The sequence below is a fragment of the Heterodontus francisci genome, chromosome 7 (assembly GCF_036365525.1).
Source record: "Heterodontus francisci isolate sHetFra1 chromosome 7, sHetFra1.hap1, whole genome shotgun sequence".
In the NCBI taxonomy this organism is placed as follows: domain Eukaryota; kingdom Metazoa; phylum Chordata; class Chondrichthyes; order Heterodontiformes; family Heterodontidae; genus Heterodontus; species Heterodontus francisci.
The window spans coordinates 123330752-123358726 of record NC_090377.1 but is presented as its reverse complement, the minus strand read 5'-3'; the positions used below and the strand labels follow the sequence as shown (position 1 = coordinate 123358726).

Here is a 27975-nt window from a genome sequence, read left to right as displayed (position 1 = left end):
TTTCCACCTACCCCCGATAACCTTCCACCCCCTGGCTTATCAAGAATCTATCTACCTCTGCCATAAAAATATTCAAAGACTCTGCTTCCACCGCCTTTTGAGGAAGAGAATTCCAAAGACTCATGACCCTCAGAGAAAATATTTCTCATCTCTGTCTTAAATGGGCGACCCCTTACTTTTAAACAGTGACCCCTAGTTCTAGCTTCTCCCATCCAGCCTGTCAAGACCCCTAAGGATCTTATATGTTTCAATCAAGTCGCCTCTTACTCTTCTAAATTCCAGCAGATACAACCCTAGCCTGTCCAATCTTTCCTCTCAAGCCAGTCCGCCTATTCCAAGTATTAGTCTAATAAACCTTCTCTGTACTGCCTCAAACGGATTTACATTCTTCCTTAAATAAGACCAGTACTGTACACAGTACTCCAGATGTGGTCTCACCAATGCACGATAACATTCTACTAGCTTTCCTAATTACATGTTGTACCTGCAAGCTAACCTTTTGCGAATCATGCACTAGTGCACCCAGATCCCTCTGCATTTCAAAACTCTGCAATCTCTCACCATTTAGATAATATGCTTCTTTTTTATTCTTCCAGCCAAAGTGGACAATTTCCCACTTTCCCACATTATACTCCATTTGCAAAAGATCCCAAGATACTATTTTGAAGACCAGCAGGGGAGCTTTCTTCTGTGTTCTGGCCAATATTTATCCCTCAAAGTACATCACTAAAACTGATTATCTGATCATTATCACTGCTTGTGGGGTCTTGTTGTGCCCAAATTGGCTGCCGCATTTCATACATTTCAACAGTGACTACACTTCAAAAGTTTATCATTAGCTGTAAAGTGCTTTTGGACTGAGGTTATGGAAGATACTATAAAAATTGTTCAGAGAGGTGAAAGGTGGGGAGGGATATGTGCAGTGTCTGATCAAGTTGGCCTTCATGCAGTTTACTGTGGATGGTCTAGAGACAAGAGAGCAAATACATGAACAATGATCCAACAAATTCAATTCATGGGTGACTCACAAAATAGTTAACGGAAGGTGTTCTCATCGTTAACTCTCAAACTTTGCTGCCAAAATTTTAGCATGCCAAATATTTTGTTTCCTTCAGAGAGCTTCTGAGGCAATAACCTAGATATCTCATGCACATGCAAACATGCTGAATTAAAGTAAGGATGTTTACAACAGTTATTTAAAAACTAAGAAAAAATTTGTTACACTCATTTTCAGCTTGTCTGGACAGAGGTCCAGGAAATCACAAGAACCATGAGCATGCACTCTGCAGAACCAAGGCCAATACTTGTAACAAAACAAGCTAACACCACGCCCAGATGAGTTGCAAGATAGTGCTTTGAGGTCTGGGAATGAAGAGGAGCAAGTCTGCCTACCAAACTGAAAGTCTGCAGAGCAATAGTCCTGCCCCTTCTGCTCTACGCATGCAAACTTGGATTGTGTACCAGTCATGCCAAGAAGCTCAACCACTGTCACTTGAGCTGCCTTCAGAAGCTTCTGAAGATCAGATGGCAGGACAAAATACCAAACACCGAGGTGCTCACCCAAGCTGGCATGCCAAGCATCCACACCATATTGAGACAGTCACAACTGAGTTGGGCTGGTCATGGAGCCAAAATGCCTGACACTCGCTTACCAAACCAAATCTTCTATGGAGAGCTTGAGTCTGGGGGGCACAAGGAAGCACTAGAAGGATACTCTAAAGGCTTTGGTTATAAGTTTTGATATCAACCCCGAATCCTGGGAGAAGCTGCCAGCAGCTCATTCAAAACTTAATCGTCTGTGGTATCCTGTCCTATTTGCAGCAGAACCTTCCGGGTGCAGATCAGCCTTAGCAGTCACCTACGTACCCACCGGAACCTGACCAAACACCCCAGATGATGGACATGGTCATCTTCATCTCGAGGATGAACAACACTTTGAAGTGCAGTCCTCCCCACTACAGGTATGTGACTGAAGTTACATGGGTGAATACTAAAATCAGCAACAAGTAATACATGCAAACTCAAATGCCAGCTCGAACTGGAGAAATGCAAAGTGATTTTTGTTTTATTCTTTCACAGGATGTGGGCATGGTTGGCTAGGTCAGCGTTTATTGACTATCCTCAATTGACCGCCACAATACTGTCATGGATGCATCTGCAACAGATAGATTCGCGAGGACGAGATCAAGTAGATTTTTCCCTCTTGCTGGCTTCCTCATCACTTACCGCAGACCCAGTCAAGCAGCTATGTCTTTAAGGAGTCAGCCAGCTCGGTCAGTAGTGGTGGTACCGAGCTACTCTTGGTGATAGACACTGAAGTCCACCCACCCAGAGTACATTCCTTTGCCACCCTCGGTGCTTCTTCCAAGTGGTGTTTAACATGGAGGAGTACGGATTCAACCGCTGAGGGGTGGGGAGGAGCAGTAGGTGGTAATCAGCAGGAGGTTTCAGCGCCCATGTTTGGCCTGATGCCATTAAATGTCATGGGGTCAGGAGTCAATGTTAAGCACTCCGAGGACAACACTCTCCTGACCGTTTACCACTGTGCCGCCACCTCTGGTGGCCACGGATGGTAATGATGGTGTCTGGGACATTGTGTGCGTATTACTATGTCAGACTGTTGCTTGACTAGTCTGTGGGACAGCTCTCCCAATTTTGGCGCAACCCCCCAGATGTTAGTAAGGAGGACTTTGCACGGTCGACGGAGCTGGGTGCGCTGTTGTCATTTCTGGTGCCTAGGTCGATGCCGGGTGGTCCGTCCAGTTTCATCTCTTTTAGACTTCTCTCTAGCGGTTTGGTACAATTGACTGGCTTGCCAGGCCATTGAAGGCATACTCTATGCAGCCGCCTCAAAGAGCAACAAACATCCAAACTGGCTCTAGAATCCAAGACCCACATCTTTCCTCACTCAACCCTAGCCACAGATCCCACATTTAAACCTGTATCATCTTTTGTGTCTTTGCTGAGAATATCAAGAAATATTAAATGTATCAATGCATCTTCCCTTAAGCACTGTCCAATAAAATGTTTAATAGTTCTGTGAGACATGCATGTAAAAATTCAATTCAGTGAAACAAATACTCATGTCATTCAAGGCAATCTTGAACTTAATAATCCTTCTTTTTGGAGTCTTTCTCTTTAAACAGTTTAAAGTGATAGCATCGCTGGCTGTTCTACTCAGTCATAAAACGTCCTTTGATCCCCAACCTCAAAAAATCACTTTCTCGTCCACAAGTCACTTCCACACACAAGCCCTCCTGTGGCATTTCGGATAAGAATGTCAAAACAATCTCAACTTGGCTCATGTAATTTAACAATAACTTGCATTTCTATTGCACCCTTAATGTAGTAAAATGCCCCAAGGTGCTTCACAGGAGGGTAAGCAGACAAAATTGACATCAAAGCAAAGTAGAAGATATTAGGACAGGTGACTAAAAGCTTGGTCAAAGAGGCAGGTTTCGGGAGCATCTTAAAACAGGAAAGCGAGGTGAAGAGGCAGAAAGGCTTAGGAAGGGAATTCCACAGCTAAGGGCCTTGGCAGCAAAAGGCACAGCCATCATTGGTGGGGCAAAGGAAGTCAGGGATGTGCAAAAGGCCAGCTGTGGAATGCAGAGTTCTCAGAGGATTTTAGGGCTGCATGAGGTTACAAAGATAGAGGAGGGCAAGGCCATCAAGCATTTTGAACACTAGGATGAGAATTTTAAAATCGAGGCATTAATGGGCCTGTAGCTAATGTAGGTAATTGACTCAGGCAGGATGTGTGAATGGGACTTTGGTAGGTGTTGGGATACAGGCAGCAAAATTTTGGATGTGCTCAAGGGTGGGAGGTGGGAGACTAGCCTGGAGAGCATTGTAATCATCAAGTCTGGAAGTAATAAGAGCATGGATAAGGGTTTCAGCAGCAGATGGGCTAAGGTACTGGTGGACACGGGCGATATTACGGAGCTTCATCTTTGTGTTGGAGAGATTATGGCATGCAAAGTCCAGCTCAGGGTCAAATAGGATGCCAATGTTGCGAACGGTCTGGTTTAACCTGAGATAGTGGCCAACTAGGGGGAAGGAATCTGTAACGAGGGAACATTGTTTGTAGCAGGCACCGGCTTTGGTCTTCTCAATATTTAATTGGAGAAAATTTGGCTCATCTCAGAGAAGCAACCTGGTAATAGAGGAGTGGCAGGCTTGAGAGAGGTGGTGGGGTGAGGTAGAGCTGGGTGTCGTCTGTGTACATGTAGAACCTGACATTATGTGTTTGGACGATGGTGCCGAGCAGCAACATGTAGATGAGAAATTGGAGGCGGCCAAGGATAGATCCTCAGTACACACCAGATGTTAAGATGCAGTGGGGAGAAAAGTGATTAAAGGAAGTCATTTGGTTACAACTGGACAGATAAGAGTGTAAACAAGCAAGGGAAATTTCACTCAGCTGGACAACTGAGGAGAAGCATTGGAAGGGGCTGGTGTTGTGATCCATGTTTAAGGCTGCTGAGAGGTTAAGGATGAGGAGGTTAGTGCACCATGGTCACAGTTAAACAGGATGCCATTTGTAATAAAAATGGAAAATGATGGATATACTCAGCAGGTCAGGCAGCATTTGTGGAGAGACAAACAGTTAACGTTTCAGGTCGATGACCTTTCATCAAATGTGACTTTCAGGGCTGTTTCAGTCCTGTGGCAGCAGTGAAAGCCTGATTGGAGAAGTTCAAACATGGAGCTATGGGAATTTCTATGTCATTAAATTGGACCCAATGTAACCTGCGCTGAGACTATTTCAACTAATCTCATTCAAGAATCACCCATTTGAAAGAACATGCAGCAGTCTGGGCTGAATTTACCCTAAGACCTACAAATAAAAGCATAATGTTTTTTGATCCCACTATTTCCACCTGGGAGAGAAGGCCACCTAGGTCACCCATTTCCTAACAGGAAGAGAACTTGATGTGTACATTCAAGTCAATAGCCTACCGCTTGGTGTTTCTCCATCCTCCTGGCCACCATCACCTGGATCATTCCTCGGATGTTTCCCTCCATTGACATAGATCGTCGTAATGTTTCCAAAGCCTCATGGTTAGATTTCTCCAGCAGTTGTTCGCCATTCACTGTAATTAACTGATCATTCATTCGTAGGCGCCCATCCTGCAAGATACAGGAATGAATCATACTAAATAAATGTGGCATTAATTTTGTTCCTCAATTTCCACTCTATTCAACAACAGCTTCACATACAAAATTTGCCACCGAGCCACGTAAGGCGATATTAGGCTTGATCTAAGAGGTAGGTTTAACGGAGTGCATTAATAATTTCATCCCACAATCTAGGAGTTGATATAGAGACCTCATACAACAGCTGTCTAAAGAGAGCAAGAGAAAGAAAAGAATTGCACAAAGAAACTCCCAGCAACAATGGAAGATGTCAGGGAATGGGTTCCTTAGCATTCCCTTAGTTAGGGAAGGAGACTTGGAGGAAAAGGACACTTCAAAAATTGCAAACAAATTTTTGCTGATGAAGTGGCAAATTTAAAATTCGACTTGAAAAATAGGCTGTATTTGTAGGAGACTTTTCTCTCTTGGGGTTCATGTGTCTGGATTCAGAGGCTTGTGAGAAAGAGATGGGAACAGACAGGAGAGAGATCTTCTCAGTCCAGGAGCAAACAGACTTTCTACCCAAACTGTTTGTACAAATTCAAAAAAGCTCAAGTTGCCCAGCAGGTTAGTCATGTCACTATCTGGTTTGGCCATGTCCGTTTGTGCATTCGGCCATCTTAGCAGTCAACCTGGAATGCGAGGCTCCCCCACCTTCAATGTTTGGTGATCAAAACTCCATTGTGGGTTGAATGTCAGGGAATGGCTGCTTTGTCCTTCCAAACACTGTCTGCTAATATGCAAATGTCTTTTCCAGCCACGGCTGATCTGTTTAACAAGTCTTCTTCACTCCAGTAACAGTTTAAAATCAATGTTCATGACAAAATTAATGTGCCTCATTCTTGGCAGGTGAGGGCCTAGCATGACAGGTACAGACCTGAGAATTAGCCTCACTGAGTAAGTGCAACACATAATGTGGCACTGAGCCACATTAACAAGGGAGGTCTCAAGTAGAGGGTGCCTTCTCTGGCCGCATTGCCACAGACTAAGGAACAGGAGAAGGGGAAAAACCCCACCATGGCTATCAGTCCTGACTGCTCGCGGGAAAATACAGGTGAAATAAAAACAAGAAATGCTGGAAATACTCAGCAGGTCTGGCAGCATCTGTGGAGAGAGAAACAGAGTTAACGTTTCAGGTCAGTGACCCTTCATCAGAACAGGTGAACACTGGGCTAGAACAGGATCTGGCATTCCTGTGATACTCAGTATGGTTAAATAATCTACCAAAACCCACTAAGTACTTTGGTGAGATACTAAAATGGCTCTCAGTGCTAGTGGAACCACAGTCCAATGACAGCCCTAAGATTGTAAGAAGGTAAGGCACAAGGAAAAGGTGTTCGGTCAATCAACAACAACTTTTATTTATATAGTAAATTTCACGTAGGAAAAACCCCAAGGCACTTCAAAGGAATGTTATCAGACAATATCTGACACTGAAATATGCAAGGAGACATTAGGACAGGGAAAGATAGATTTTAAGAAGCTTTTTAAAGGAAGTAGAGAGGCAAAACGTTTTAGGGAGGGAATTCCAGACCTGAGGACCTAGGTAGCTGAAGGATGCCAACGTGGGGCAAAGGAAATTGCAGACGCACAAGAGGTCAGAATTGGAGGAGCACAGAGAGCTCAGAGAGTTGTGAGGCCAACGGAGGTTACAGAGATAGGGAGGGACAAAGCCACAGAGGCATTTGAATACAAGGAGGAGAATTTTAAATGTGCGGTGTCATTGGACCATTCACATTCCTTCCACAGATCATGCAGGGTTGACTCTATAATGGCCTCCTCTCTACCCTTATAGATTCATGAAGAAAGGTTCTGCAACAAATACTTTCTGATCCCCAACCGGTCAACAATACAATTTCCAGAATATCCCATTCATTCATCCCCACAATTCAACCCTTGCCAACTGGGTTACCTTAAAAGCTGCCCCGCCATGAAGAATGGCCTTGATGAATATGCCAAGGTCAGCCCCTGTATCCTTGGATTTGTTCCCTTTAAGGCTGATGCCCAGTCCAGCAGAGCCCGAGTCGTTGAGTGGGATTTCAAAGGTCAGGTACTCCTTTTTATCGTCTCCTGGGAGATTACAATTCTGTTCCCCTTTCTGAAACAAAATAAATGCACTTGATGATTGCAGAACTAATATCAGACCTACAGTTGGCTCTCAGAACCTAAGGAGATTTTAAGAATAGGCACCCAGCATGCTGGTTTTAAAAATTTTAAGCTTGTGTTGAGAACATAGATTTGGCTGCACTTTCATTCCAAGGTTCAGGGTTCAAATCCCACTCCAGAGACTTGTACACATCATCCAGGCTGACAGTCCAGTACAATACTGAGTGCTGCACTGTCAAAGGTGCTGTCTTTTGGATGAGACGTTAAATCTAGGCAATATCTGCACTCTCAAGGTGGCTATAAAAGATCCCAAAGCACTATTTGAAGAACAGTAGGATTATCCTTGCTGTCCTGACCAATATTTATCCCTAAACATCACTAAAACAGATTGCCTGGTCATTATCTCATTGGTGCTTGCAGGAGCTGGCTGTCTGCAAATTCCCTGCCACGTTTCCTATATCACAACACTTCAAAAGTACTTCATAGGTTATAAAGCATTTTAAGACATCCTGAGGTTGTGAAACGTGCTTTATAATTACAAATCTTTCTTTCTTAAGCCAGGTTCAAAAAAACTAAGCTTAAAAGTTTGCAGTCCCTAAAATACTAAATTGTGGTAAAAGTGACATATTTTATTACCATAACATTAGAGAATAAAAAACACACAAGAATGACAGCACTATGAACATCACAACAGTTAGGAAGGATTGCATGGAGAATAATGAACAGATCTGTCTTCACAAACTTTCATCAAACAGTCAATGGACAGCCACGAGCAGCAGGATTCCTGTCTGCTTTTCCCACCTTCTATCCTAGGGACACTGATGCCAGTTGTACAAACCCAACTGATGTTCTGATAGAGGTCATTTACAGATATGTACCCTCCATTCCGTATAGCTCAGTAACGCGGCATTTGGAGCATTCAAACACTATGCCATTGGCAGAACTCATCAGTTCTTCATTTTCAACAGATACATCTACGAGCCAAGTCAACAGTAGAAAAGGAAGTTTAAGAGTTTGTATAAATGTCAAACACGCTTCTGGATAGATCATAGTAAGACTTTCCACATTGCTGCACTGCTTCCAAATGAAAGGGACCAGAAGAAACATGGCTTCCACTCATGAAAGAAAAAGGATAATTCAAGGGTCAAAGTCAATTACATCACCAGTACAATAATGAATTCTGTTGCCTTAGTGCTTCCCAGCCAATTGGAAGTGTATGCACAGCAGCGCTTTATAAATCTGAGGAGTTTATTGGGAGTTATTGACAGTTTTGCTGGTTTAATATGATCGCCGTCAGGGAAAAAAAATAGAGAATTCAAATGCTTTTCTGACTGGTGAAGAGCCAAGCTTAATTTACAAATACTAATTGCAAAAATAACTGTTGAACAGATCTAAGCAAAACAGTGTTTATGCATTTAGAAGGAGAAAAACATTAAACAGTTAAAACCCCATTCCAGAATCCACAGCAAGAATACACAACTCACATATAACAACGCTGTTAAGTACAAATCAAGGTGAAGTGTTTACTTACACAAACACCAAACATGAATTCCCCAATAGCCGGCAGCAAACTCAGGCTGAATGTATGACAGGTGGTCAGCAGGATAATTGGATTGTTAAAAATGAGCAAATATTGACATCACTGCGTCAACAACAAACAACAGCACCACCTTGCATTTATATAGCACCTTTAAAGTAGTAAAATATCCCGAGGGGCTTCTTAATACCAACAACAACTTAAATTTATATAGAATCTTTAACGCAATGAAATGACCAAGGTGCTTCATAGCAGCATTATAAAACAAAATAGGACACTGAGCCACATAAGTAAATATTAAGTTCAACAACCAAAGACTTGGTCAAAGAGGTAGGTTTTAAGGAGTGTCTTAAAGGACAGAGAGGTAGAGAGGCAGAGAGGCATGGGGAGAGGAGTCCAGAATTCAGAAGCTGGGTTTTAATCAAAACCAAACCTATTTCATATGAAACTCTTACAGCCAGAAGAGTGGAGACTTTGACCCAATTAGTGTTACTGTGCTAAAATTCAAGTCACAGAGGTGAGAACATAATGTTCAAACGAACTACACCACCTCACTCTGTCTGTATGAGATTCTCATTAAAGTGTATCTAGGGGAGCAATGAGCAGTGGAGAGGCATTTCACCTGAGTGAAAAAAAATCAGAAGTAGGTCACAAAACACACTCTCATAAGCCATAAGTGGAGGAGATGTGGCGGTCAGGAGGAGACAGTGCATGTCACCAATCTCAGATGAACTTCAGACTGCAGAACAATGCACAGCCTTTTTCTATAGAAAAAAAAAGAGGGTGTATGATGCATGTCAGGTGAACTCATCAGGAGAGCCAGGCCACATACAATAAGTTGAGAGTGTAGGTGAAGAGGAAAATAAGACTAGCAAAAAGAGAATATGAAAATAGAATAGCAGTCAACATAAAAGGGAACCCAAAGATCTTCTATCTGCATTAAATAGTAAGAGAGTAGAAAGAGGAGGAGTGGGGCCTATTAGAGTGAGAGAGGGTGATATATGCTTAGAGGCACAGGGCAAGGCTAATATACTTAATGAGTACTTTGTATCAGTGTTCTATAAGAAAGCGAAATCTGATAAAATATCAGTAGAAGCAGAGCAAGTCGAGGTAATGGACAGGATAAAAATTTAGAGGGGGCAGGTACTAAAAATGCTGGCTATGCTTAGGGTAGATAAGTCACCTGGTCCCAAGTTGCTTAAGGAAGTGGGGATGGAAGAACTTGTCATAATCTTCCAATATTCCCTGGATACCAGAAAGTCCTAGTAACTACAGGCCAGTTAGTTTTACATTAGTGGTGGGTAAGGTTTTAGAAACAATAATCAGGGAAAATATCAACGGACATTTAGAGAGGTTCGAGTCAATTAAGGATAGCCAGCATGGATTTGTAAAGACTAGACCATGCTTGACTGCTCTAATTGAATTTTTGATGAAGTAACAGCGAAGGTTGATGAAGGGAATGCAGTGGATGTTGTTTATACGGATTTTAAGAAAACCTTTTATAAGGTACCACATAAAAGGCTGGTTATCAAAATTGAGGTTCATGGAATAAGAGGGTCACTGACCAACGGATAAAAAGTTGGCTTATGGACAGATAACAGTGAGCTGTGGTAAATCGTTGCTTTTCAGACTGGAGGATGGTAGACAGTGGTGTTCCCCAAGGGTCAGTGCTGGGACCACTTCTTTTGTGCTATATATAAATGATTTAGATCTTGGAATACTGAGTAGAATCTCAAAATTTGTTGATGACACCGAACTTGGAGGCGAGACAAACAGTGAGGATGATATTAACTGCCCGCAACAGGATAGGCAAGCAGAATGGGCAGAGAGGTGGCAGATGGAGTTCAATACTGAGAAGTGTGAGGTAATGCATTCTGGCAGAAAGAATAGCGAGAGGCAATATATACTTAATGGCACAATTCTAAAGAGTGTGCAGGTACAGAGTGGCCTGGGGGTGCAGGTGCATAGATCTTTGAAGGTGGCAGAACATATTGAGAGTGTGGTTAGTAAAGCATATGGGATCTTGGGCTTCATAAATAGAGGCAATGAGTACAAAAGCAAGGAGGTTATGCTGAACCTTTATAGAGCTCTGGTTAGGCCCTAACTGGAGTATTGTGTGCAGTTCTGGTCACCACATTTCAGGAAGGATGTGAGGGTCCTTGAGAAAGTGCAGAAGAGATTTACCAAAATGGTTTCAGAGATGGAGGATTTTAGTTACAAGGCGAGATTGAAAAATCTGGGTTTGTTCTGCTCGGAATAAAGGAGATTGAGGAGAGATTTAATATTCGTGTACATGATTAAGACAGGCTTAGATAAGTTAGACAAGGAAAAACTGTTCCCATTAACAAACAGTACAAGGACTAAGGAACACAGCTCAAAGGGTTTGGGCAAAAGATAGAGGGGGAATGTGAGGAAACACATCTTTATGCAGTGGATGGTAATGACCTGGAACTCGCTGCCCAAAAGGATGTTGGAAACGGGGACAATCAATGACTTCAAGAGGAAGTTGGATGCCTGAGAGAGTTAGACTTGCAGGGCTACGGCGATCAAGCCAGGGAGTGGGACTAACTGCTTAGCTTCGTGGAGAGCCGTCATGGACTCAATGGGCCGAATGACCTCCTTCTGTGCCATAGATGACTCTATGGGCTGAATTTTACCAGCCCCTTGACGTTGAGGGTTGTGGCGGGGGGCCCATAAAATACTTGAAGGAGCGACTCGCCACAACCCGACAGCGACAAGGCTCCACTACATTTTACTGGCAGCGGCAAGGCCTTGGTGTGGCTCCCGTCCCTGCCACCCACCCCCCACCCCCGGCGCTCGGTGGCGGGACATTCATTTACATATTAAAATCAATGCTAATATTATGGCCACCAAACGGAAGTCCCATCCCATCCCATCCCATTCAGAGTTCCAAGACGTGACACTGGTGGGGAGTGGGTGCAGTAAAATCTTCAGGTCGGGAGGGGTGCAGGAGCGGGGAAAACCACTCCGATTGGTTGTTGGGATGGTGGTAAGGAGTTGAGGGTCAAATGTTCTTAAAGTGGTGGATTAAAGTGCATTATTTGAAAAATTGTTTTTCTGGGGGTAGAGGTAATTTTATTTATTGAGGATTCATTGGTTGGGGGGGGGGGAGATGGTGGGAGAGGGGATGCAAAGTTTGAATAAAATTTAATTTCAAAGATTTGTGCAGTGGAACCTTTAAACATTTAAATTTCCATGAAGGGCTTAAAGGGCACGGTGTCTGCGTGTTGGCACCGGACGCTGTTGCTGGGAATGGAGCTGCCGCCTCCTCTACGTCATCGGGGGCGGCTGCTCCACCCTTTCATTTAAATAAGCCCCCGCACAAAATATTGCGGAGACTCAGCGACGGCGCATCTGTGCGAGCGGCCCGCCAAAATGCGAATGCACTGCTGCAAAATGCAGTGCGCTCATAAAATTCAGCCCTATGACTTTATAACTCTAATTGCATTTCCTAATAGATGAATCTCTGAGATCTCTGCCTTCCTTCAATTCTGGCCTCATTTGCATCACAGATTTCAATTTCTCCACCACTGGCAGCCATGCCTTCAACTGCGTAGACCCTATGGTTTGAAATTCCCTCCCTAAATGTCTCTGTATCTCTCTTCTCCTTTACGTCACTCCTTAAAACCTACTTCTTTGTCTGAGCTTTCCATCACCTGTCCTAATATCTCCTTATATGGCTTTGTGTCAAATTTAAACGATAATGCTCCTGTGAAGTGCCTTAGTGACATTTTACTATGTTAAGTCGCTCTGCAAATGTAAGTAGTTGCTGTTGTTAACTATTGGGTAAACAGGATTAGAAAACACAAAAATATTCCATGGTTCAAGTCATATCCCACCTTCAGGGTAAGTACTTAATGAGAACTGTTCACTTCCATAAAGCAGCAGAGCAAGCTTACGAAATTGAAGAGCATCAAACTGCTTGAATGCCCAGGCTAAATGTCACTTACTCATCTCTCACCACCCAGCCTACCGAATAGGGGAAATGCCACATGGAAGCAAGTTCATACTGCCTTTGATTCAGACACATGGGAGGGGAGCATCCAGGATGATTAATGGTTACCAGGAATCTGAGGAAAGGCTAAGGAAGTTGAGTCAGTTCTAGTCTGAAAAATATTTAAAACTGACCTAATGGACATTTTCAGATTATGAAGGGAAGTGACAAGAGTTGATCAGGGTAGTTGTTTCCTGCAGCAATGAGGGCCACAAGTCACAAACTAGGAAGTTAGGAGCAGATAAAGAAGTTGACGTTTTTTCTTTGTACAAAATATCATGAGGAATAAGTTATTGGTGAAGTTCACTGAAGCAAACACTAAATTGGCTCAAAAGTCAACTGCATGTATTTCTGGGGAGAGAAGGATTGAGGGATATTGTTAGGGTTGAAATTTTTTTTTTTTAACAGTTTAGATTTGCTGCATGGAGAATGAAATCAAGGAAACCACATGGAATTGGCCAAATTTTAGTGTGTTGCAGCAGGTAGCTGTGTTAAGATGGGTCAGCCTCCTTGCATAGTTCAGTAATACTGCATATGGAGCAACATAACATGAGAGCTCTACAGTTAATCATTTTCAATAGATCTAACTATTGGCCAAGTTAACAACACTAAAGAAAGCTTACGTGTTTATGCTAACATCAAACACATTCTTGGATAGATCATTGTAAGACTTTCCACATTTCAGCCCTGTTTCTAAACAAGAGGTCTGATCATTTTGGGCTTTCAAGTTTTAAAGTTTGCAAAATGCACTCAGTTCACTTATCTTCTGATGCAGCCTCTGCTTTTCTTTTGGCCTAACCTTCTGCTTCTTTGCACTGGTTTTATCTCCTTATGTGGCTCAGTGTCATATTTCATTTTATAATACTCCTGTGAAGCGCCGTGGCACATTTGACTATGTTAAGGGTGCTATATAAATACAAGTTGTCATAATTGTTGAGGCAGAGAGAGACAGAGAGAGACACAGAAAACATGGCACCTGCTCATTTTTTTTTTAAAGAAGAGGACAATTCAGGCCTCAGAGTTAATTACATCATTACGACATTCGTACAATAACCAAGATTTCAGCCGTACAGTCCTTTGTCAGTGAACCATGAAACTTGGAAAACCATTTACAAAATCTCATGCTGGCCTCCATTCCACATAACATCTAATGTTCCAGACAAGTCAACAACTGGCCAGGTAAAGGAGAATTCCAACTGCAACGCTTCCTCACATCACAAAGTGCCAATGTACGGCCCCATGGAGCCACTGGTCAAGTTAACGACAGCAAGAAAGATTCAGCCAGATGGCATGACCGCAATTGATGCACAATTAGGGAATTCTGCTCACTCATGTGTCCTTATGAAATTTTATTATTTGTGAACTTTAATAAAAAAACAATGCTGTATCCTGTTTGGCAGACCATCTAGCCGTAAAAAAGAAATTAGATTTTCATCCAACATCCCCTTCTTACAAATTGCTGGGAGACTCATACAAATAGAACCATTGCTAAATGAGTGACAATGAATATTGTGGATTTTGGAGGACGGTGTATTAAAATTAACCGAATGCTGAAAAGTGTTTGTTTGGGGCAAGAACTGTTCGTTGTTTAGCCCAAAATACTTGAGACACAAAAACTCTCTTCTCCCTGACCACTGAACTACTGAATAACACAACCTTGTGTTCAAATTAAACAAAATACAGTTTCCTTCACGTTGAGCTTTATTTTCAAGAGGACACACAAAGCCCACACAAACCAACAACCATTTATCCTCTTACTTTTGCTGAGCACATGCGTCATTAGCAGTATGGCTCTGTAAATCTTCCTAGCAAGGCAAGACTTGAATATTCCATGTAAAATAAAACCAACACGCTGTCATTTGAGCCTTTGAGGTAACAACCAATGTTAACGTGCTATAAAACACCAGGAAGTAGTCAAACGTTTTTACTTCAGCTGGCGAAAAGTGTCAGACTCTTGCCTCACCAAGCTCATAACTCAAAATTTTAAACATGACTCACATTGGTTAAAGAACATTTATTGACAATGCATCAGCTATTTAGATAAACAGAAATAAAACCTCAAGTGGTTTGTTTAAAACTCATCTTTAATGGTTCCCCAGAAAGGAAATATTTAGAGGTCAGACTCCCTTGTGTATCACACATCAATCATTAACCATCAGGTCAAGAAAAGGGCACAGCCTGCTCCTAAACATCTACCAATGCCATGCTTCAACCAGTCACACAGAAGGGAGTGGTGGAGTGATGGGGGCAAAGGGGCAGAGGGTGGGGGTGTGCGAGCAGCAAAACAGGGGCTACGGGGGAAATTGTGCATTGTTATCTTGTCAGGTGTTCGTGCCAGCCATGACTCAGTGGGTAACACTCTCACCGCTACGGGAAGGTTCAAGCCCCACTCCAGAGATTTGGGGCAGAATTTTCAAACGGAGGTGGGCGGACCCGTAAATTCACATCGCCAATCGGCCCCGGTCCATTTTCCCCAAGGCATAATCAGGGTCAGAAGGGCTACCTGCCCGCAAGGTCTAATGAGGCCAATTATCAGAGGCTGACTGAGAGTTTTCCTGCAGGTCATCCACCCCTCCCCCCTCTCCCCATGCAGCATTGGGAACAGGCCAGCTGCCTGGAGGAAGTCTCCCGGCGGCAGACCAGGGGAGCCAGCACCCCAGGCAGGTCTTGAGATCCTCCTCACCCACGTGGTTACAGCTACAGCTGCAGCTGCAGGCTGCCCTGTGAAGAGGTTTCACCTCCACAATGGTGGCCCGGCAGCTGTGGCCACAGTTCAGTTCAAAAGTTGCTGAGGGAGCACCTCAATCTTGATGTGCCCTCTCTATTCCTTACCTCTAATGGCAGGTTGCAATTCCTTCAGTGCTGGAGGGCCTCCTATTGGCCTTCCAGCTTCGAGAGCCCACCTGCCATCTTTGATTCATCGATGAGCGTGCCTCCTGGACACTAACTGGCCAACTCAGGGGAAATCACTGCTAGGTGACAGTGCAGGGTTGGGACCCCCATTTGACCCCAACCTCTGGAACCCGACCTAAAACCCAATGTCCTGCCCTTGAGCACATAATCTCAGCTGACAATCCTGTGCAGTATTGATGGAGTGCTGCACTACCTGAAGTGCCACCTTTCAGATGAGACATTAAACCAAGGCCATGTCTGCCCTCTCAGGTGGATGTAAAAGATCCCAAAATATTCAAAGAAAAACAAGGGTAATTCTCTCCAATGACCAGACCAATATTCTTCCCTCAACCAACAGCAGTAAATGAGATAGTCTTGTCATTATCTCATTGCTGTTTAGGTGATCCTGCTGTGTGCAAATTGCCTGCCGCATTTCCTACAACAGTGGCCAAGCTTCAAAAGTGCCTCACTGGCTGTAAAGTGCTGCGGGACGTCCTGAGACTGTTGAAGGGACTACATAAATGGAAGCTCTTTTATTATTTCGGATATTTTTTAGAACATTACAGCGCAGTACAGGCCCTTCGGCCCTCGATGTTGCGCCGATCATCTGACCTACACTATTCCATTTTCATCCATATGTCTATCCAATGACCACTTAAATGCCCTTAAAGTTGGCGAGTCTACTACTGTTGCAGGCAGGGCGTTCCACGCCCCTACTACTCTCTGCGTAAAGAAACTACCTCTGACATCTGTCCTATATCTTTCACCCCTCAACTTAAAGCTATGTCCCCTCGTGTTTGCCATCATCATCCGAGGAAAAAGACTCTCACTATCCACCCTATCTAACCCTCTGATTATCTTGTATGTCTCTATTAAGTCACCTCTCCTCCTCCTCTCTAACGAAAACAACCCCAAGTCCCTCAGCCTTTCCTCGTAAGACCTTCCTTCCATACCAGGCAACATCCTAGTAAATCTCCTCTGCACCCTTTCCAAAGCTTCCACATCCTTCCTATAATGCGGTGACCAGAACTGCACGCAATACTCAAGGTGCGGCGTCACCAGAGTTTTGTACAGCTGCATCATGACCTCGTGGCTCCGAAACTCGATCCCCCTACTAATAAAAGCTAACACACCATATGCCTTCTTAACAGCCCTATTAACCTGGGTAGCAACTTTCAGGGATTTATGTACCTGGACACCAAGATCTCTCTGCTCATCTACACTACCAAGAATCTTCCCATTAGCCCAGTACTCTGCATTCCTGTTACTCCTTCCAAAGTGAATCACCTCACACTTCTCCGCATTAAACTCCATTTGCCATCTCTCAGCCCAGCTCTGCAGCCTATCTATGTCCCTCTGTACCCTACAACACCCTTCGACACTATCCACAACTCCACCGACCTTCGTGTCATCCGCAAATTTACTAACCCACCCTTCTACACCCTCATCCAGGTCATTTATAAAAATGACAAACAGCAGTGGCCCCAAAACAGAACCTTGCGGTACACCACTAGTAACTAAACTCCAGGATGAACATTTGCCATCAACCACCACCCTCTGTCTTCTTTCAGCTAGCCAATTTCTGATCCAAAGCTCTAAATCACCTTCAACCCCATATTCTCCTTGCTCAGAAAATGCATCTTCACCTGCAACAAGAAAATGTGGACTCAACTCGTGAGCAATTGCAGGAGATAGAACCCACATCTCACAACGAAACTACATTTCTGCACTTAAATGCCTCACCATCTTTTAAGCATTTCATTTGTTTTAAAAATAAATGCTTTCTAAAATGTGACAGCTCTTATTTTGCAGCACTGCTTGCTTTTCTCTTTAAGCGACAGAGTAATAAAAAGCATCAGACCGTATGATGTAATATTGATATCCATATAAAGTCGTGCCTTTTTAAGATGCAGACGAGACAGAATTTGTTAAAATTGTTTAGACTTTGCACGTCAATTTAAATGGATTTGTTTACTTTGGATTTATTCTCCAAAAGGCACTGCACTGTTATTTGTAAGATTTACAAGGATCTGAGACAGCTGATGTTGATGAACAGATTGTTTTTGTCATTCACAGTTGTCTGAACCAGTTGAAAGGTATCCGGGATTAAAAGAATTTTTTTTAAAAAAAAGCCGCCGTCAGTCTCCTTGGGGAACAGGGCAGGAAGCTACTTTTGTGTAAAACGTTGGGACCTTTTCGTACCTGCACATTGCCCTTGACTGCATCCCTGTCAAAATATCTCAAGTGAGCTGCCTGGCCCTGTCTGACTGTTGCAGGCCGATAAGAAACCAGGCTCCCCAGAGTCCTATTTCCAGCCAGGAATTGGAGGCGGTATCCTGGAGATCAGGTATTTAGCAAAGGAAATCAGTCAATTATATTTCACTTCCATTTCTTTTGGCACACCACATAAGGGTTACGCTCCACTGTTGGAGGCATGCCATAGCCTCTGTTGTCTTCCAGCCATCGGGGTGGAGTTACAGTTCAAAGGTCATCTCTCACCCTTGCTCACACAGCAGGACCAACCCATTGGCAACTTTTCAATGGCTATTTTCAGCTCTCCTATGTCTCAACTTCAAACGGCTCAGCTATGACTTTATGTCTTCACACACTGTGAAATTCTTTCAGGATCAGAGAGACCCACTGCCTCATTATACAAGGGGATAACAGTTTCTCTCAAAGCTGTTAAGAACAGGCGCATTTGGTCTACAAACGATCCATTTGGGGAGGCTTTTTCTTCTGAACTATGGAGTTGAACACTAAGCACTGCAGAAGGAGCCAAAAAATAAACCTGCTTCACACCTCTTAGCAAAGAATACAAACACAGCTTTCCAGTTACACAGAAAACCAGTGGGACACTTGGGAGAACAATACAAAGCAGTAATCTGACCAACAGTTTCAGCGCAAATCCTAAACTGCAACAGTCAGCTCCAAGCAGTTTAAAAGCTAACATGAGATTACAGGCTCGAGGAATCAATCTGAGGAAGCTTTAGTTTTCTGTCGTCCAAAAATATATTGAAAAATGCTGACAGCCGCTGTATATAACTCATGCACAATGTAAACTTTAGCTCATTCTAAATTCTACTGCCCATAACCCATAACCTAACTTGCATCAAGTCCCTTTCACCCATCACCCTGTGCTCGCTGACCTACATTTGTGCCTAGTCAGGCAATGCTTTGGACTTTAAAATGTTTAACTTCATTTTCAAATACCTCCATGGCCTCAATCCCCAACCCCCCATCACCCGCCAAACTCTGCAACCTCCTCCAGTTCTACAACCCTCTGAGAAATCTGTATTCCTCCAACTCTGGCCTCTTGCACATCCCACATTTTCTTCACTATACCACTGGTGGCTGTGCCCCAAACTCTGGACCTCCCTGCATAAGCCTCCCTGTCTCGCTACTTTTTTCTCATTTAAGGTGCACCTAAAACCTGCCCGTTTGGCCAAGCTCACCATTCCCAATATCTTGTTGTTGTTTGGAGTCAAATTTTGTCTGGTAATGTGCCTATGATGCACTTTGTGGCATTTTACCATCTTGATGGTGCTATACAAATGCAAGTTGCTGCTGTACAATAACTGCGAGGAGCTCACGGACTTCTTTGTCACTAAGATTGAGACCAACCGATCAGCTGCTTCTGCCTCTAATGCTGCCCCCTGTCCTAGCCCTAGCCTCATCTTTCCCTAGTTTCTCTCCTATCTCCCCTCATGCCCTCTCTGAGCTCATCTTATCATGAGACCCACCTCCTGCTCCCTCAACCCTATTTCCACTAAACCGCTGAAAACCCAATTTCCCCTCCTGGGCCCCATGTTAGCCATTATTGTTAACGGTTCTCTCTCCCTAGGTATTGTCCCTCTCTCCTTTAAATCTTCCATCATCACCCCTCTCCTCAAAAAAAATAACCCTTGACACCATTGTCCTTGCAAACTACTACCCTTTTCCAACCTCCCTTTCCTCACCAAGGTCCTTGCCTCCAAAATCTGTGCCCACCTTTCCTGGAATTTCATATTTAAATCCCTCCACAAGTGACAAATGACATCCTATGTGACTGTGACAATGGTAAACTATCCCCCCTCATCCTTCTTGACCTGTCTGCAGTCTTTGACATGGTTGACCACACCATCCTCCTCCAACACCTCTCCACTCTGTCGTCCAACTGGATGGGTCTGCTCGCACCTTGTTCCTTTATTATCGATCTAATCGCAGCCAGAATATCACTTGCAATGGCATCTCTTCCTGTTCCGGCACCATTACATCTGGTGTCCCCCAAGGATCTATCCCTGGCCCCCTCCTATTTCTCAACAACATGCTGCCCCTCAGCGACATCATCCAAAAGCACAGCATTAGTTTTCACATGTATGTTGATGACATCCACCTCTGCCTCACCATCACCTCTCTCAACTCCGCCACTGTTGCTAAATTATTAGATTGCTTATCTGACATCCAGTACAGGATGAGCAGAAATGTTTTCCAATTAAATATTGGAAATACTGAAGCAATCGTTTCCGGATCCCGCTCCAAACTCTGTTCCCCAACTACCGACTCCATCTCTCTCTGATGCAACTGTCTGAGACTAAACCAGTCTGTTCAAAATCTTGGTGGAGTATTTGACCCTGTGGTGAACTGCTGACCACATACTTGCACCATCACTAAGAATGCTTATTTCCACCTCTGTAACATCACCCAACTTTGCCCGTCTCAGCTCACCTGCTCCAGAAACCCCATCCATGCTTTGGTTACCACTTGACTATTCCAACAGGCTCCTGGCTGGTCTTCCACATTCTTCCTTCCATAAACTTGAGATCCTCCAAAACTCTGCTACCTGTGATTTAACTTGCCTATCGCCCCTGTGCTTGCTGAACTATAATGGCTCTCATTTAAACAACATTTTGCAATTTCTTAGAAAAATTATAAAATGCTTTTTTTGTATAATTTCTTAAAACCAACAATTTATATTTACAAAGCATCTTTAATGTAATAAAATGTCCAGGGCACTTGGACACCAAGGGATTTGGTGGAACCAACCAGGGAGCAGGCTATTCTTGATTTGGTATTATGTAATGAGGTGGGATTAATTAATGATCTCATAGTTAAAGATCCTCCAGGGAAGAGTGATCATAGCATGCTAGAATTTCAAATTCAGTTTGAGGGCGAGAAACTGGAGTCCCACACTAGCGTTCTAGAGTTAAACAAAGGTAATTACATAGGCATGAGGGCAGATTTGGCCCTAGTGGACTGGGCAGGAAGACTAAAGGGTAGGGCAGTTGATGGGCAGTGGTAGATGTTTAAGGAGATATTCAATTCCTCCCAACTAAAATATATCCCAGAGAGGAAGAAATATTGCAACAGGGGGAAAAAACATCCACGGCTAAGCAAGGAAGTTAATGATAACGTAAAGACAAAAACTAAGGCAAACCATATTGCGAAGGCCAGTGGCAGGCTGGAAGATTGGGAAACTTTTAAAGATCAACAAAGGGTTACTAAAAAAAGTAATAAAAAGAACGAGGTAAATTATGAAAGAAAACTAGCACAAAATATAAAACCGGATAGCAAAAGCTTCTATAAGTATATAAAAGGGAAGAGAGTAGCTAAAGTGAATGTTGGTTCTTTGGAGGATGAGACTGGGAGTTAATTGTGGGGAACACAGAAATGGCGGAGACACTAAATCAGTATTTTGCCTCAGTTTTCACGGTTAAGGACACTAGTACCATCCCAATAGTAACAAGTAATGCAGAGGTTATAGAAAAGGAGGAACTTAGAACAATCATCATCACTAAGAAAAAAAGTACTGAGCAAACTATTGGGATTGAAGGCAGACAAGTCCCCAGGGCCTGGTGGCCTACATCCTAGGGTCTTAAATGAAGTGGCAGTGGAGATAGTGGTTATAATATTCCAAAACTCCTTGGATGTGGGAAAGGTTCCAGTGGATTGGAAAAATGCTAATATTCAAAAAATGAGGGAGGCAGAAAGTAGGAAACTATAGACCAGTTAGTTTAACATCTGTCATTAGGAAATTCTTCGAATCCATTATCAAGGAAGTAATAACAGGACATTTCAAAAGTCAAAACGCAATCCATCAGAATCAGCATGGTTTTATGAAGGATAAATCGTGTTTGACTAATTTGCTTGAGTTCTTCGAAGATGTAACAAGTAAAGTGGATAATGGGGATCCTGTAGATGTAATTTATCTGGACTTCCAGAAGACATTTGATAAGCTGCTGCACAGAAGGTTAATACACAAAGTAAGATCACATGGTTTAGGGGCAATTTATTAGCTTGGATAGAGGATTGGCTAACCAACAGAAAACTGAGAGTTGGGATAAATGGGTCCTTTTCTGGTTGGCAAGATGGAACTAGTGGGGTGCTACAAGGTTCAGTCCTCGGGCCCCAACTATTTACAATCTATATTAATGACTTGGATGCAGGGATAGAAGGTACTATAGCCAAATTTGCAGATGACACTAAGATAGGTGGGACAGTATGTTGCAATAAAGAAATAAGAAATTTACAAATGGATACGGATAGGTTAGGTGAATGGGCCAAAATTTGGCAGATGGAGTTTAACGTGGATAAGTGTGAGGTTATCCATTTTGGTCGGAAGAATAGAAAGGCAAATTATCTAAATGGAGAGAAACTTCAGAGTTCTTCAGTGCAGAGGGGTCTGGGTGTCCTCGTGCATGAATCGCAGAAAACTAGTATGCAGGTACTACAGGTATTAAGGAAGGCAAATGGAATTTTGGCATTTATTGCTAAAGGAATAGAGTATAAAAGTAGGAACGTGTTGCTGCTACTGTACAAGGTATTTGTGAGACCGCACCTGGAGTATTGTGCACAGTTTTGGTCCCCTTTCTTGAGGAGGGATGTAGTTGCATTGGAGGTAGTTCAGAGCAGGTTCACTAGATTGATTCCAGAGATGGGTTTGTTTTATGAAGAGAGATTGAGCAGTTTAGGCCTTTACTCTCTGGAGTTTAGAAGAATGAGAGGAGATTTAATTAGATGATTAAGGGGATTGACAAAGTAGACGGAGAGAGGGTATTTCCTCTGGTGGGGCAATCTAGAACAAGAGGTCATAGTTTTAGGATAAGGGGTAGCAGAATTAAAACAGTGATGAGGAGAAATTACTTCTCTCAAAGGGTCGTGAGTCTGTAGAATTCACTACCCCAGAGTGCGGTGGATGCCGGGACATTGAGTAAATGTGAGGAGATAGACAGATTTTTGATTAGTAATGGGTTGAAGGGTTATAGAGGATGGGCAGGAAAGTGGAGTAGAGGCCGAGATGAGATCAGCCATGATCATATTGAATGATATGCAGGCTCGAGGGGCTGTATTGCCTACTCCTGCTCCTCGTTCCTATGTTCTTCACAGGAGCATAATTTTTTTTTCAAAATTCTCATACTTGTTTTCAAATCTCTCCATGAACTCCCCCCTCCCTATCTCTGTAATCTCCTCCAGCCCTACAACCCTTAAGATACCTGTGCTCATCTAATTCTAGCCTCTTGAACATCCCTGATTTTAATTGCTCCACCATTGGTGGCTGCGCCTTCAGTTACCTAGGATTTAAGCTCTGGAATTCCCTCGCTACACCACTCCAACTCGCTTTCCTCCTTTAAGACACTCCTTAAAACCTACCTCTTTGACCAAGCCTTTGGTCATCTGACCTAACATTTCCTTATGTGGTTCAGTGTCGTTTTTAAAATTATGCTCCTGTGAAGTGCCTCAGACAGTTTGTTACGTTAAAGATGCTATATAAATATAATGTGGTGTTGTTGGTATTAAGAAATTACACAAAAATAACATTTTAAATTGCAATGTTGTGCAATTCCATTTTTAGGAATGCTATTTCAAGCCAAAGCTAAACCTAGTGAAAACTTGCCCATTTTAAGGAATTTGTTTCTACAGCTATTAATGTCAGTTAATATACTGCAATGCATGACTGCCAATGACTCTTGCTTGTCCTGACACTAGGGTAATTTTAACCTCACTATGGTTGTCACCCCTCCAAGATTATTCTGGAGTCTCCAGAAATTGCTGCAAGTAACCCAGGAGAAAAATCATAGGGGAATTAAAACAAATTGTTTTTTAAAAAAATTTTGTTTGAATACTTTCCTTTATTATCTTTAACAAAAAATGATGGTGGAAATTAATCTCTGCAATCATGCAAACTTGTTTGAAGAAACATTACAGGAAAAGGAAAGGTTTGACAGGAAACTCTTACATTCATTTAAAAACTTCTGAATAATGCACAAAAATCTAGGCTGATGCGCCAATGCAGTACTGAGGGAGTGTGACACCGTTAGAGGTGCCTTCTTTCAGATGAGACGTTAATTCCAAGCCCTGTCTGCCCTCTCAGGTAGACGTAAAAGATCCCACGCACTATTTTGAAGATGAGCATGGGGAGCTTCCCCCACCCACCCATCTGGGTGTCCTGGACAATATTTATCCCTCATTACAACTGTGCCTACAATTCAAAAATACTGTAGTGGCTGTAAAGCATTTAGGACATCCTGAGGTTGTGAAAGACACTATATAAATACAAGTCTTTTTTTCTATCTTATGTCACACTGAGTTCAATCAAAGTACATATCATCTTCAAACCCTCGTTACAACTAGATATTCACCGAGCACCTTTTTTAAAAAGTGTAGAGCAGCCCAGCACTAAGTGCTTTAAGTGGGAGCCTACCTCACATATACCTATTACTGTGTGGTGAAAATTAAATTCCAGATTCAAAGCACGGTAACAAGAATTGAAAAGTGAGGAGGCCATATCTGCCAATGACTTCTGCTATTACAATTGTTTTCACACTTGAATCCAGAACTCTGAAGTCAGAATTTGCTCACACCCTACTTTTTGGCTTGCGTTCCTTTGGGATAATTTAGCAATCCATTTTCTCAATATATTTTGAGTTATGCAAACAATAGTGAATTAAACTGGTTACATCTGACCTGGAAAACGAATTTATTACTTAGTCTAAAGTGGCAAACAGGAGCCAAATGGACAAAATACTAATGGAGTTAAACATGCTTCCATTTGCAAACTGAATTTACAAGAGTATCCCCTTTCAGCAAAATACTGCAGATGCTGTAAATCTGAAACTAAAACAGAAAATGATGGAAACACGTCAGTCTAGAGAAAGAAAAGACTCGTTTACACGTCAGATGCAGACCTTTCTTTAGAATTGGAAAGTAAGAGGCGGTCAGAGATTAAGAGATATGTATGTGTGTATTGGGGGAGATGGTGGCACAGTTGTAATATCACTGGGCTAGTAATCCAGAGGCCCATGCTAATGCTCTGGGGGGACAGGTTCAAATCCCACCATGGCAGCTGGTGGAATTTAAGATTCAATTACTTAATAAAAATCTGGAATTGAAAACTAGCCTCAGTAATGGTGCCATGAAACTATCATCAATCGTCATAAAAACCCATCTGGTTCACTAATGTCCGTTAGATAAGGAAATGTGCCATCCTTACCTGGTCTGGCCTCCATGTGACTCCAGACGCAGAGCAATGTGGCTGACTCTTAATTACCCTCTGAAATGATCTAGCAAGACACTCAGTTGTCAAAGGAAATTAGGGATGGGCAACAAATGCTGGCCTTGCCAGCGGTGCCCACGTCCATGAAAGAATAAAAAAAAGTCGATGAATGCAGAGATAGAGACAAAGATTGAGATAAAGATATATATAGATAATAGAAAGATAGACAGAGAGTGAGGATACAGATAGAGATATAGATGATCATGAGTGGAATGATGAAATAGATCATCTTAGTCAAGTAACAGACAGAAGTATTATGTTATGATCCCCGTGGAGACCTCCAACAAACCAAAAGAATTGAATCTACCGAATGACTCTGATTTCACTTTATAAAGTTTACTTTAACACTCAAACCTTCAGGGTCCTTCACAACTCTCTAAAAGTCTTCTTTTTACAAAAGATACATAATCTTTTAGCTGCCTTCTACCTTTTCCAAAAGCCTTCCAATCAAACTGAGACCTAAGTCCCCAGTCACATGCCCTTGGCTAAAAAAAACCTGTTTTTTCTGTGTCACAGGACTGTTTGTCCAACTTCGGTTTGACTCTCCAAAAACCTGGAAGCCTCCAGTTTCAAAACCAAACACAAGCTGTATGGAATTCAGTCTGCAGACGAAGACTGCATCACAATTAGGACATTAAAGAAACAAAGAGGAATAAATAACTATGGAAATGAGAAACTTGAGTAAATAGGAGAGATCAAAAAGATGGAAGCCCCAAGGGTCAGACATGAAATTGAAAATGATGATACAGCTAACGTCTCGAGTTACTGCAGTCTGTGGATTGGCCAGAAAGCTGCAAGGTGCCTAGAAGAAAGATGAGGTGTTGTCCCTAAGCTTCAATGGTACAATGTACCCAGCCAATTACAAAAGAACTCGGGATGGTAATGGGAGGGGGGCTTGAAAGCAGCAATACACAGGTAGCTTCAGCTCACACCTACAGACAGAACAACAAAACTGTTGTCTAATCTGTGCTTTCCCCCAATGTAGAGGAGTGTGCACTGCGAGCAACAAACATTTAGTGGATTTGTTTATTCTAAATCCTGTTCAGTCAGGAGTGCTAGCACTGACATTTCCTGACTGCATGTAACAATTGCTGAGTGTGAATCAGCCTGGATCCCTATAGGCCACAACTCCAGCAGTTCCAACAGAATTTTGGGAATCTAGGGTTCAGCTCCTACAGGTGCAGTTCAAAAAAACTTTTGGAAAACATCCATTCATGTGTCAGCACATGTAGAGAATTCCCTCCAGCTTTTTTCTGCTCCCTATCTGCATCATCCAGGCCCTGTTGAATATACATGAAGTGAAGCCAGACAGGAAACAGGAAGGATTGTTTCTACTACCACTACTTTTTCTTCTTCAACTAGTTGGTTATTGTGTAAACAAGACAGTTCCATCAAGTCAGAGGTCACTTTCCAATGCAGCATTGACAAGGCATTACACAAACACCCAATGGAAGGAAGCATGGCGTAAAACACAGGAGACTTGTATCCAAACTGCACAAAAATTTATATTATTTCCACTTAATTTCAAAAACTTAATTTTTTTAAAATACTTACATACAAATTAGGAGCAGGAGAAGCCCATTCAGCCCCTCAAACTTGCTCCGCCATTTGATAGGATCATGGCTGATCTGATTGTGGCCTCAACTCCACTTTCCTGTTTATCCCCTATACCCTTTGACTCCCTTGTCAATCAATAATCTATCTAACTCAGCCTTAAAAATATTCAATGACCCTGTCTCCACTGTTCTCTGGGGAACAGAATTCCACAGACTAATGACTCTCAGAGAAAAAAAAATTCTCATTTCCATGTTAAATGGGAGACCCCTTATGTTTAAATTGTGTCTCCTGGTTCTAGTCTCTCTCATAAGGGGAAACATCTTCTCAGCATCCACCCTGTAAAGTCCTCTCAAGATCGTATATGTTTCAATAAAATCACCTCTCATTCTTCTAAACTCCAATGGATACAGGCCCAACCTGTCCAATTTTTCCACATAAGCTAACCTTTTCATCCCAGGAATCAGTTGAGTGAACCTTCTCTGAACTGCTTCTAATGCAATTATATCCTTTCTTAAGTAAGGAGACCAAAACTGTACCCAGTACTCCAGATGTAGTCTCACCAATGCCCTGTACAACTGTAGCAAAACATCCCTACTTTAATATTTCATTCCCCTTGCAATAAGTGACAACATTCCATTTGCCTTCTTAATCACTTGCTGTACCTGCACACTAACTTTTTGTGATTAATGTACCAAGACCCCCAGATCCCTCTGTACCACAGAGTTGTACAGTCTCTCTCCATGTAAATAATGTATTGCTTTTCTATTCTTTCTGCCAAAATGGACAAGTTCACATTATACTCCATCTGCCAAATTTTTGCCTACTCACTTAACCAATCTAAATCCCTTTGCAGGCTCCTTGGTTGGGATTTCATGAGCCCTGTGGCATTCCCAACAGCAGGACGGGAAGTGCCATACACTTACTGATTGTGCACAAAGTTGATGATTGGCACTGTTGATGTGCTTGAATGTGTCGTCCGAAAGCCAGTCCTGAATGAGTGACGTCGACGCAGGTTTACAATGGGTGTGACACGTCTTTTGACATGTCATTAAATCTACTCTGTATCCTGCACGATAAACACACCCACAAGCACGAGCGGGCAAAGACAGGTGGAGGTGTCCCAGACATCAGAGTCCTGACAACGGCTGAAGAAGAGGCTGCAGAAATTGCGAGAGAGGCAGAACACAGAGCAATGGCAGA

At 42.7% G+C, this 27975-nt stretch overlaps 1 protein-coding gene across 6 annotated transcripts in view; it reads right to left on the bottom strand.

Annotated features, from left to right (window-relative positions):
- Nucleotides 1–27975, bottom strand: part of LOC137372300 (partitioning defective 3 homolog B-like) — a 1025472-nt gene that overhangs the window by 530983 nt on the left and 466514 nt on the right. For all 6 annotated transcript variants that reach the window (XR_010975414.1, XM_068036099.1, XM_068036101.1 and 3 more), the window contains 2 exons: nt 7052–7237; nt 4963–5133 (listed from right to left, as the gene is read on the bottom strand). Coding sequence is in view for 5 of the 6 variants with exons in the window: in XM_068036099.1 (XP_067892200.1) it covers nt 4963–5133; nt 7052–7237 (357 nt within the window). In the remaining variant the exon portion in view is untranslated. The remainder of the gene's footprint in view (nt 1–4962; nt 5134–7051; nt 7238–27975) is intronic.